This window comes from Myotis brandtii, unplaced genomic scaffold (genome assembly GCF_000412655.1).
Source record: "Myotis brandtii unplaced genomic scaffold, ASM41265v1 scaffold24, whole genome shotgun sequence".
NCBI classification, from domain to species: domain Eukaryota; kingdom Metazoa; phylum Chordata; class Mammalia; order Chiroptera; family Vespertilionidae; genus Myotis; species Myotis brandtii.
The window spans coordinates 1,199,953-1,213,364 of NW_005359063.1; the positions used below are offsets into that span (position 1 = coordinate 1,199,953).

General features: G+C 37.5%; 1 protein-coding gene across 19 annotated transcripts in view; it reads right to left on the reverse strand.

Annotated features, from left to right (window-relative positions):
* Positions 1-13,412, reverse strand: part of PICALM (phosphatidylinositol binding clathrin assembly protein) — an 83,936-nt gene that overhangs the window by 65,062 nt on the left and 5,462 nt on the right. For 16 of the 19 annotated variants that reach the window (XM_014540233.1, XM_014540238.1, XM_014540237.1 and 13 more), the window contains exons 2-3: positions 10,980-11,055; positions 8,724-8,826 (exon numbers count right to left, since the gene is read on the reverse strand). In XM_014540233.1, the coding sequence (XP_014395719.1) occupies positions 8,724-8,826; positions 10,980-11,055 (179 nt within the window). Of the gene's footprint in view, positions 1-1,622; positions 1,732-1,766; positions 1,798-2,690; positions 2,824-8,723; positions 8,827-10,979; positions 11,056-13,412 lie in introns of those variants that run through there. The other 3 variants (XM_014540241.1, XM_014540242.1, XM_014540243.1) reach the window with 3 other exon arrangements.

A 13,412-nucleotide genomic window follows, 5' to 3' on the forward strand; every position in this document is an offset into this window, starting at 1 on the left:
TTCAGCTGCCTGGCAGCCATCTTGGTTGGCAGTTAATTTGCATATCGCCCTGATTAGCTAATGGGAAGCGTGTCGGAGGTATGGTTAATTACCATGTTTCTCTTTTATTAGACAGGATAAGACAATTTTACCAAGTCATTCTAATCTGATCATTAAATAAGTGAATATTAACACATCGCGTACTGCATAGAAATCTCTAAGACATACACCAGGGACCGCACGTTTTTGGGCAAACTGCACCTTATTTAAATCATCATAATGCACTTTAGGTGTTGTTTTTCAATAATTATAACATTTTTATTTACAAAAACAATTAAACAATTAAAGTTCCTAGTACTTTTTTAACATATGGTACTGAGTAAAACATTTTCCTCTATGAAGAGGGACCAAACAAAATTTACATAAGTATCTAGATTCGCTCCTTTTTCCATGGGCGTGAAAACGAGAACACTCGTGAGCGGTCCTTAACAGATGGCGCGCGAAACACGAGAAAACTCCTGAGCGGTAAGAAATGTGTTAAGAGGAATGTTTTTAATAAAATATTTTTAAAGTAATTCCAAAAATATTCCTTTGAATATTTCTTTAGATATTTCTAAACATAAGAGAAATATTAGCAGTACCAAATAAACTAGAATTTTACAAAACTAGTACCAAAAACACTAGATAAAAAGTACTGAGGCTAAGATATATCACTAATACTAAGTGCTTATTATGTATCAGGCTCCACATTAAGAACTTGCTATGTTTTCCAAATCCTCACAAAAATCCTGTAGATGGCCTGCCCCATTTTATAGGTGGTGAAATTTTAGGTTGTGGGGTTATATGACAGTCTACGGTCAGAGAACTAAACAGTGGTAGGGTCATTATATAAACCCCGCTATATTAGACTTCAAAACAGTGCTTTTTGTAACCTTTTGGCAGAGTAACAAGGCACTTTCAAAAAGTGCGCAAGCTTTCTCTAATTTACAAATAAACCATACTATAACCAGCTGCTCCAACCCTGAGTTACTCTCTTCAATCACAACCCCAGAAGCCAGGAAAGCAACAATAGTGCTTTGTGCTACACAACACTGGACTGCCTTGGGTAGGCAGCTACTGACTAGCTTTAGCCCAACAACTCTCCCCAATAAGGCTAGGTAACCTCTCAAATACTAAACTACATGGATTGGTACTAGCTGCTGGAGTTTGGAATAGGACACCATTCCCTCATTGTAACCCTTTTTTTATTATCATCATACACTCATTTTATAAGTCATTACTTGGTCCCTTTTTCATTCTCCCTCTCTCTCCTTGCTGAGGTCACTTTTTACTTCTGGTCACTTCCCCTCCAACACAAGAGACTTAAACTCTGCCTCAGTTTTTCTTAACTTCAACATCTACATGGATAACAAATCCAACATCTTGATCTCAAAGTGCCTTAATAGCAGTTCTTATTCCCATGGTCAGATCCTGAGTTTACTGTCCCAAAAGCCACATCAACCATCCCCCCACCACCAAATGAAAAAAACAAAAACAAAATTCAGATACCATATCCTATAACAATAACCTTTGAACCTTCTAGCAACCTTGGTCAATTATCCCCCATGGCAAAAGCTATTTGACTTCATCATAATTCAACGTACCAAACCCACTATCGACATTGTTCCCATATTTTTACTTCCTTCATCTAGTTTAGAATTCCAAAGATTACTATTAATTCCTCTGTACTCTCTTCTTCCTTTGCAGTCACCTGACAAATTCACAATCCTGGGTGAGCCAACATTTACCTCATCCATGACAGTAAGATGCAGCTGAGTCCTGGTAAAGAAAACCACAAAACTGAGCAAACTGATAAAACTATAACAAATTCATAATCAACTTCAAATGAGGACTCAGCATTGCCAGTAATTCTCTTAGCCTTCTCTTAAATTCCTCTCCTCAGTACTTATACTTCAAACTTCCTTCTCCCACCACTCCCTTCCTTGTATCCCACACCCAACACACAAACTCTCAGCATTTAACTCTCAAAATATATCATTCAGAAATAGAAAATGATAAAGAGAGATTGGCTGGTCATCTCGCCACCAAAACTACATCTATCTGGTCTATTCCTATTATAGTAGCAAAAGTATTTCTTTCTAGAAAATGTAAACACCATTCACACAGGTCCTCTGGATCCCACTCTGTCACATCCTTTAGTTGTCTTCTTCTCTAACACAGCACTGACTGTCCAACAGAACTATATGCAGTGATGGAAATGTTCTGTATCTGCACCATTCAATATGGTAGTCACTAGCCATAAGTGGCTACTTAGCATCTGTAATGTAGCTGATGCAACAAGGGAAATGATTTTTTAAATTTGATTTTATTTTAATCAGTTTAAATTTAAATAGCCACATGTGGCAAGTAGCTAGCATATTGGACATGCAGCTTATTAATCTTTTCTTTTATACTAGATCATTCCCATGAACATGCAAGCAAAGTTTCTAGAATCACCATTCTTTAAACAGACACACATACACCACCACCACCACTAATCCCGTATTATTCCCTTGCAGAGTCAAGCATACTTCTCAAAAGAGTGGCCACTTCCTCACATTTTGTTCATTATTCAATTCATTGCATTATGAGCCCCACTCCTACCATCCAGTTCAATTTCTCTAGTTTAGGTCATCTAGGTATTCCATGTTGCTTCTCCAATGGGTACTTACCTAACATTATCTGACTAGACTTCTCAGCATCATTCAAGTTTTCTTCATTCTTGTAATATTCTACTCTCTCAGCATCTCTTATATAATTCCCTCTTTGTTTTCTTCCTACCTCAGGATCACTTTCCAATCTCTTTTGTTGGCTCCTCTAAAATAGTTGTATATCTCAAGGTTTTCTGGACCCTCTTCTCTCATTCTGAATTTATGCCCCAGGTGAGCTGTCCTTCCCAAGACAGAAATTAGCAAAATGCCATTGACATATTTATATTCCCAGACTAGAACTCTCAAGTTCCAAGTTAGTATATTAACTGCCTACTTGATATCTCAACTTGTACAAATCACTCAAAACTAGTATTTCCAAAACTAAATCCTTACTTTTTAGCACTACACCCTACCTTACACCACTCCCCAAAATCTTCCCTGTAAATAGTGCCATGTACCCTGTGACTTACGCCAGAAACTGTGGGGATATTTCTGATTCCTCCCTCTCTCACTAGCCTCCACATCATTTCTTCCCAGAGAACTTTAAATTTTTTAATTAAGAAGAATCTTAACAATTATTACATGAGTACATCAGACTTCAAAAAACACAAATAATTCACAATCCCAAATGCTTGAACATGATTCAAACCAAATGTATGACAATTCATACTCCATGCAGAGCACAGGTTCTTATGACTTTTTAAATAGATTACAATTAAATTCAGATACTTGCTTCCCAAATATAACAGCAATGGGTTAAAGGCTAATTATCCATGTCCTTATTCACATACAATATCTTGATTAATTTACACAATGTCTTGTTACTTTGAACTGTACTAATTTAGAATTCAAGATAATTCAACATAATACTACCAAATAGAATGTTAAACAAACAAAAATGAAGAGTCCAATGTTTAACCAACTAAAAAGACAAATCTATGGGCAATTTACTGGATCTATTTTTTTTTGGGGGGGGGGTGTCTATTTTTCATTGAACCATTTAATGTACTGTTTACAAACTCATCTAGTCATCTTTTCGAAAACTATTAAACATCCACTATGTCAGTGGTTCTCAACCTTCCTAATGCCGCGACCCTTCAATACAGTTCCTCATGTTGTGGTGACCCCCAACTTCATTGTTACAAATTGAACATAATTAAAGAAGAGTGATCAATCACAAAAACAATATGTAATTATATATGTGTTTTCCGATGGTCTTAGGCGACCGCTGTGAAAGGGTCGTTCGACCCCCAAAGGGGTCGCGACCCACAGGTTGAGAACCGCTGCACTATGTTTCGGCACTCTGGAAAGTCCTAAATATATGAATATGGCACAACTATACTCTCATGGGTGTGAGCATGTCATATAAAATTTAACAACAGAAATAAGGCTTCCTCAAAGAAATGTCAGAGTGAATTCTTGAAAAATAACTAAGAATTTGTCAGAATAACAAAAAAGGGCTTTATAAAAGGAGTACAGTTGGCCTTGAACAATGCAGGGGGGATAGGGAACATAACTTGTACTTCAGTACTAGTGGGGACTGGCTCTAGGACACACATCCCCACCATGAATACCAAAATCCACAGATGCTAAACTCCCTTATATAAAACCTAATTAAAATACAAGCAAAGGACTTGAACAGACATTTTTCCAAAGATATACAAATGGTCAATAAGGACATAAAAAGACACTTAACATTATTAACCATCAGGGAAATTCGAACCAAAAAAATCATAATGATATACTACTTTATACCCACTAGGATGACTATAATAATAATAAAAAAATAACAAGTATTGACAAGAATGTGTGGAAATTGAATCCACATATATTGCTGGTAGGAACATAAAACAGTTCAATTGCTTTAAAAACAAAATGAAACAGTTTGGCAGTTCCTCAAGAAGCTAAACGTAAGAGTTACCATATAACCCAGCAATTCCACTCCTAGATACATACCCAAGAGAACTGAAAAGATTCCACACAAAAACTTTTTCACCAATGCTCATAGCAGCACTAATCCTAATAGCCAAAAAGTAGAAACCATTCAAACGTCCATCAGCTGATGAAAACAAAATGTAGTATAATCCATACAACAGAATATGATTGAGCCATAAAAATAAGTACTGATCCATCCTAAAACAAGGATGCTAAAACTTGAATACATTAGGCTAAGTCAAAGAAGCCTGACACAAAAAGCCACATATTACATGATTCCAGCAGGAAAAAAAAAGACACAGGAACCATAAAAAAGAACCAGTCAGAAATGAAAATACAATAACTGAAATGAAAAATACACTAGAAGGAATCAACACCAGATTAGATGAAGCACAGAATCAAATCAGTAATTTGGAAGTCAAGGTAGAAAAACCACCCAATCAGAGCAGCAAAAACAAAAAAGAATTTTTCTAAAATGAGGATTTTTAATGAACCTATGGGACAATATCAAGTGTAACAGTTGCATCATAGATGTACCAGGAAGAGAAGAGAAAGAGCAAGGGATTAAGAATCTATTTGAAGAAATAATGACTGAAAACTTTCCTAACCTAGTAAAGGAAAAAGACACACAAGTCCAAGGAAGCTCAACACAAGTTCAGGAAGCTGATAAGAGTACCCCACAAGATGGAACCCAAAGAGGCCCACACCAAGACACATCATACTTAAAATGCAAAATGTTAAAGACAAGGATAGAATCTTAAAAGCAACAAGAGAAAAGCAGCTAGTTACCTAAAAGGAAGTGCCAATCAGACTGTCAGCTGATTTCACAACAGAAACTTTGCAGGCAAAAAATATTCAGTGATGAAAACCAAGGACCCACAACCAAGATTACTCTATCCAGCATGGCTATCATTTAGAATTGAAGGTCAGATAAAAGAGCTTCCCTGACAAGAAAGAGCTAACAGAGTTCATCGCCATCAAACAAGCAATACAAGATACGTTAAAGGGACTTCTTTAAAGAAAAAGATAAAAGGAGGAGAGACCAAGATGGCGGCATAGGTAAACACCGGAGACTGCTGCCGCAAACAACCACTTCAAAAATACAACTAAAAGACGGAACGGACATCACCCAGAACCACAGGAAGGCTGGCTGAGGAGAGACTCTTCAACTAGAAGGAAAAATAACAGCACACCGAGGCTCAGAGGAGGCGCAGTGTGGAAAAAACTCAGGTGCGGAGGTGCGCGCGCAAAGCGGGCTGGTGGCTGAGAGCGCGGTTGTCGTTTTCGGTCAGGGGGGAGTCTCAGACTCTGAGCTCCAGATACGGGCGAATCGCTGGGGACTCGGACCCAAACGGGAGAAGCGGGAGTGTCTGGCATCAGTTGGAAGGCAGCTTTCCCTCCGAGGTTTGCAGCGGTTCCGGGGGTTCTGAGAAGCAGAGCCTCTGGGAACGGGACTGAGAGGGGCCATAACCGCTCCCTCCGCCCGCCCGCCCTGTTGAGCCCGCCCCGCCCAAGCCCTGCGCAGAGCCATTTGCCAGATCGCCTCAGGCAAAGGCTAGATTAGCACCTCCCCAGAGGACAGAAGTTTTCCGCGGCAGACACAGCTGATTCACACAGCCAGTCGGCCTGGTGGTCAAATCCCTCTAGTATTAACTACAACAATCAAGGCTCAACTAGAACAAGACTGCGCACAAAGACCACTAGGGGGTGCACCAAGAAAGCATAAAAAATGCGGAGACAAAAAAACATGACAGAAATGGAGGATATAGAGCTAAAAAACGCAATTTTGAGGGCTTGCAATAAACTTCTGGAGAGCCTCACGAAAACTAATGAGACCCTCGATGCTATGATAAAGAAACAACTAGAAATTAAGCATACACGGTCGGAAATAAAGAATATTACACCCAATAGCAGACCAGAGGAGCGCAAGAATCAAGCCAAAGATTTGAAATGCGAAGAAGCAAAAAACACCCAACCGGAAAAGCAAAATGAAAAAAGAATCCGAAAATACGAAGATAGTGTAAGGAGCCTCTGGGACAGCTTCAAGCGTACAAACATCAGAATAATTGGGGTGCCAGAAGATGAGAGACAGCAAGATATTGAAAACCTATTTGAAGAAATAATGGCAGAAAACTTCCCCCACCTGGTGAAAGAAATGGACTTACAGGTCCAAGAAGCGCAGAGAACCCCAAACAAAAGGAATCCAAAGAGGACCACACCAAGACACATCATAATTAAAATGCCAAGAGCAAAAGACAAAGAGAGAATCTTAAAAGCAGCAAGAGAAAGAAACTCAGTTACCTACAAGGGAATACCCATACGACTGTCAGCTGATTTCTCAACAGAAACTTGGCAGGCCAGAAGGGAATGGCAAGAAATATTCAAAGTGCTGAATACCAAGAACCTACAACCAAGAATACTTTATCCAGCAAAGCTATCATTCAGAATTGAAGGTCAGATAAAGAGCTTCACAGATAAGGAAAAGCTAAAGGAGTTCATCACCACTAAACCAGTATTATACGAAATGCTGAAAGGTATCCTTTAAGAAGAGGAAGAAGAAAAAGGTAAAGATACAAATTGTGAACAACAAACATGCATCTATCAACAAGTGAATCTAAGAACCAAGTGAATAAATAATCTGATGTACAGAATGAACTGGTGATTATAATGAATCAGGGACATAGAAAGGGAATGGACTGACTATTCTTGGGGGGGAAAGGGGAATGGGAGATGCGGGAAGAAACTGGACAAAAATCGTGCACCTATGGATGAGGACAGTGGGTGGGGAGTGAGGGCGGAGGGTGGGGCGGGAACTGGGAGGAGGGGAGTTATGAGGGGGAAAAAAAGAGGAACAAATGTAAAAAGATAAAAAATAGGAATAATAAAATGGCAATAACTACATATCTATCAACAATTACTTTAAATGCAATGGATTAAATGCTCCAATCAAAAGACATACGGTGGCTGAAGAGATAAGAAAACAAGACCCTTACACATACTGTGTACAAGAGACTCACTTCAGATAGAAAGGTATACAGACTGAAAGTAAAGGGATGGAAAAAGATATTTCGTAAAAATGGAATAAAAAGAGCTGAGATAGTAATACTTGAATCAGACAAAATAAGACTTTAAAACAAAGGCTACAAGAGACAAAGAAGGGCTCAGGAATTCCACTTCTGGGTATTTTTCTGAAGAAATCCAAAACACTAAATCAAAAAGACATATGCATCCTATTTGTTCATTACAACATTACTTACAATACCCAAAATATGGAAGCAACTTAAGAGTCCATCAACAAATGTATGTATGGATAAAGTAGTGGTGCATATATACAATGAAATATGATTCAGCCAAAAAAAAAAAAAAAAAAAAAAGGAATGAACTCTTGCCATCTGAAACAACATGGATGTACCTTGAGGGTATTGTGGTTAGTGAAATAAATTAGAGAAAGACAAATGCCAGATAATTTCACTTATATGTGAAATTTTAAAAAAAATTTAAAAATAAATGAATAAGCAGAACAGAAACAGATTCATAGATACAGAGAACATTTTAATGACTGCCAGATTAGAGGGATGTTGGGAGGGGTGGGTGAGTGAAAAAGATGAAGGGATTTAGAAGTACAAACTGGTAGTTAGAGAATAGCTATGGTGATGTAAGTAAGGTATAGCATAGGGAACATAAAGTAGTTGTATCAGGGTGATCACTTTGTAAGTTATAGAAATGGCTAATCACTGGGTTGTACACCTGAAACTAACATAATATTGTATGTCAACTGTAATTAAAAAATAAAAATAATTAAAAAATGTTATGTTTTCGGATTTGATAGTAATGATGTTGGACAACTTTGTAAATATACTAAAAACCACTGAATTTAAAATCCTAAATACAGCACATTTTATGTTATGTAAATTCTATCTCAATAAAGCTGTTATCAAATTTAAAACTCCTAGTGCAAAAAGTATCTGTTGTACATTTTCAAGGAAATCTAAAGTTCAAATTTTTTCAACTGGCCTGATATTCCATAATTCATAGTCTAATATTTTTTATGATTTACATTTATAAATATTCAAATCTATTGGATGTCAAGAAAAAGAAAAGAAATGAAGCTCAACTCACCCTCTTTTCACTTTTGTGAAATCAAATGCAACTTGTCTGTATGAAACTGCTTTTTCATTTAGATATCTACTATACCGCCTAATAAATGTAGACATGTCATATCCTGTAAATAAAAAAATAAAAAGGGTTTTCATAAATTATTAAAATCCAAATTTGCTTAAGAAACCAACTCATTTCATCCAATGGCCATGTCTTGATATTCCAACTCAATTTTGTGATGTAAATGTAATGACTAATGAAAAATATCACATTAAAATCTCAACGACTTAACATTTTTAAGTCAGGTATGTCATATGTGGCTTTGAAAAAACCTTCCCCCATAGAATTTCACTGAAATAATTGTGCTTCTGATCATCATTCCTATCTTTTACTTATTAGGAATTAGAAAAATACGTTCTACACTACTTGACAACCTCATAACTCAAATTTAATACCACATGGAATCACAACCCCACACATCAAATCATTAAGCACTTTTATAATTTTCATACCTAAGAAATTATTAGTTGTTTATTATTTAGAACAACCATTACCCTTGTGTGCCAACCTTATTAAAAACTACAGAAAATAAGTGTATATGGTACAACAGAAATGTCAATATGCAAGTTTAAGGCACAACAAGAACAAAAAAATTTATGTTTTCAATAAAACTTTCTAAATGAGCCAGCCCTAGCTAATTTGTCTCAGCAGATAGAGCATTGGCCAGGGGACTAAAGGGTGGAGGGTTTGATTCTCGTCAAGGGCACGTACCTTGGTTGCAGGCTCCAATCCTGGCCCCAGTCAAAAGTAAACAAGTATTGAACTGGACAGTCCCTAACCCAAAAACAGCTAGTCACTAAATTCTATTGAAGTTTTTCTCCACAAGAGCCACAATTCAGGTTCTCATTAACTCTCCACTAGATGACCGGAATGATGGCCAGAACAGTATTGATGTCTTCAAGACTTTATCCACTCTAATCCAACCTGCACTGAGCTATGATGCTTTCTTTGTTACACACATTTCCTCTCCCCTCAGCCCTCAACTCAAAAAACTTTTGATGGTTTCTCATTGCTTTACAAAATCCCAACTCTATCAAATCCTTCTGTGCCTAATTTTGGCCCCAAACAGCTTCTTGAGGGCTATCTGCCACTACATATTCTCCAATGCATCAATCACACATTCTATTCACAATCACCTGTTCTATAAATCTCAAATACCCCATGTTCTTTTACATCCATGTATACCTGTGTACTTTGTGTAAGCCAACTCTTCCATCCATTTTTCAAAGCCCAGCACAAATCTCACCTTCTCTAAAGACATTTCCCAGGTAAAGCCTTACTGGGGGATATTCCCAAGTCATTTGGTATATCTTTTATGAGGTTCTTCCTAGAGTTGGCATTCTATAATGCTAATGAACTAGTTCTGGAACTAAGTACAACAGATCCTATTAAGACAGAATGTGCCCTTCTGGTGTTGCTCAGTGGTTGAGCATCGACCTTATGAACCAGAAGGTCACGGTTCAAATCCTGGTCATGGCATATGCCCAGATTTTGGGAGGGCATGGAGAAGGCAGCTGATCAATCAATCTCTCTCATTATTGATGTTTCTATCTCTCTCTCCCTTTCCTCTTTAAAATCAATAAAAATATATATATTTTTAAAAGACAGAGTGTGCATGGAAGGCTACAACACCAGATTACAGCAATTTCAAGTCACTAAATTAAAAGTGAAATAAGAAAATAACAGATGTATCAATGAGCAATTCATCTGAATAAAATACCTTTGCTACTAAATATATAATATTCCTGACTACATTTTTTTTGGAATAAAACAATAACATTAACAATGAAAGCAGACATGTACATAGTGTTTCTTGTTGCCAAGCATTGTTTTAAGCACTTTGCATTTATTAACCAGGCTAAGCCTCATAACAATCTTATAGCATAGGTGCTATCATTATTCCTGATTTTACAGACCCAGAGAGGTGAAGTAACTTGCTCAAGTTCATATAGCAAGTATGTGGTACCGATAGGTTGCAAACCTAGGCAGTTCAGTTCCAGAATCTATGCTCTCAAATTATTACCCTATACTGTTTTGCAAAGAACTTTGGGCATCAACTTGTAAAGTCAATTTTAAGCTTCACATTAAAATACAGTTTTTTTCTTCGCTACAACTACTAAAATAAGGTTCCTCTACAGCACATGTTCTAAAAGACAAAAGGGTTCAACTCTGCAGAAATCATTACACAGGGGCACTCTATAAGTAAGTTGTCTTTACCTTGTAATCCACTTTTATCCAAAAAATTGCTTAAGTTAAACAATGTGTTTCTTGAAGCCAAATACTGAATAAAACGCTGGAAAAACAAAAACAAATAATTATGTCAAATTATTTGATATACTGCCATCTAACAAACTCTAATTTGAGAATCAGGGAGAAAAGTGGTTAACATATTCCATTAAGCTTATCTAGTTTAAATTTATCATCCTCAGTCTTCCTATTAACTAGTTAGCAAACCTAAAAACACATATTTTTCACTGGCATATAGGAATTTGTTAAGGACTAATGCCCACAGCCATTTAAACCAAAATAAAAAGAAATAGGCACATTTAAATCGAAATCTGTAATTTTGTCTTTTTCCAGCATATTTGGACTACAGCTAATCATACTCAGGAGGCATCTAACTTTTTTAAAAAACAAAAATACTTATAATCATACAAAAGAACAATATTATAGACAACCTCTTACCCGCTGTCCAGACTAAACACATTAAAATATTCATTTTAGAGCATCTTAGAGAGTCAAAAATTACAGGCTATTGAAGACACACACCTTTAATCCCATTCCCCCTCTCTCCCTCTTCAGAGGCAATCACTTTTCTGAATAGCTATATGTCATTCCCACATTTTTATAATTTTACTACATATATAAGTATCTATAAACTCTACATAATTGTTTTCTATTTTAATTTTACAGAAATATCATACTATCCTTTTCTAATATGCTTTGTAACAACTTTTCTCTAAGAATTATTCATTTATGTAGATCTAGCTCATTCATTTAAATGTTCTAGTATTTCAATGAACATAAGATTATGTATTAATTTCTTATGGATACTATAATTCTTGCCAATTTCACTATTATTAACCATTAGAGGCCTAGTGCATGAGATTTGTGCACTGGTGGGTCCCTCAGCCCAGCCTGCGCCCTCTAACAGTCCGGAAGCCCTAAGGGGATGTCCGACTGACAGCTTAGGGAGCAGGCCTAAACCCTCAGTCGGACATCCTTAGTGCTGCTGCGGAGACAGGAGAGGCTCCTGCCACTGCCTCTGCGCTTGCCAGCCTTGAGCCAGGCCTCTGGCTGAGTGGCACTCCCCCTGCATTGAGCGTCTGCCCCCTGGTGGTCAGTGCGCATCACAGTGACTGGTCGTTCTGCCGTTTGGTCAATTTGCATATTGACCTTTTATTATATAGTATGTTTGACATCTTTGTACTTGGTTTCCATGTGCAAGTGTATAAGAGTTTCTCATGATACATAGTTAGGGATGAATTGTTGGGTCAGCATATATGTAAAAGTTCACATTCTCTAAATGCTCTCCAAAATGCTTACCACAGAACATTATCTTAACTTCCCATTATATACAACCTCAAAAGAAAAGAGCTAAAGCAACTCCTTTCAATTTCACTTCTCCTTAGGATTTCTTTTTTTTTTAAAGTATGCAGAGGGGGTTACCATCAATTAGGATGTATTCCACTGCTCTCAATTCAATCTTGTTGATCTGTGATCACCCTAAACAAACCAATCAAAGACTCACCTTTCACCACTTATCCTAAAATAACCTGTTCAAATGGCAATATTAGACTCTGATTTTCATAAGTTTTGATAATTCGTTTTTGTGATGATCTATCCTATGCATTATAAAACATTCAGAAGCATCCCTGTCCTCTATTCATTAGGTGCTAGTTGCATTCCTTCCACTTGTGACAAATGTCCCCTGGGTGGGGGGAATCATTCTCCTCCTTTGCCCTAGTTGAGAACCACTGGCATTCCCAACACTGCAGCACAGTAAGATCCTATGCATACTCTCTGAAAAGACTAATAACAACTGCCAACGTGAAAACCTGAGGGTTGCATAAACTAGCACAAAAAATGAACAGAGTACTGAATTTGTCTTGGCTGCTTAAGGGAAACAAAACATGAGTTTATCTAGAGTAAAAACCATACTGAAATGCTATCTTTCTCTTCCTGTCAGTCAATTGTAAGGAAAGACAGTAAATGCCTTTATCAAGGTTTTGCTTCTAGTATTATCATCTCATTTACAGCCTCTTTATCTGGCATTGCAGTTGGTTATATGTGTAGCTTTTTCTTTTTAAAGAATAAACTACAGTTGACCCTTGCACAATGCAGGGGTTGGAGTGCCAACCCCGAGAGCAGTCAAAAAAATACACCATAACTTCTGACTCCCCCAAAACTTAACTACTATTATCTACTGTTGACTGGAAGTCTTACCAATAAGAAAAAAATCAAACACATATTTGTATGTTATAGGTATTATATACTACTAGAGGCCCGGTGCACAAAAATTTGTGCACTCGGGGGGGAGGGGGGGGGCCCTGCCCGCCCCACCGCCCCCTCAGAGCAGGGCGGATCAGGGGCTTGGGGCGCCGCACCCTGTCACACTCAGGGCAGGGCCAATGGGGAGGTGGGGAGGTT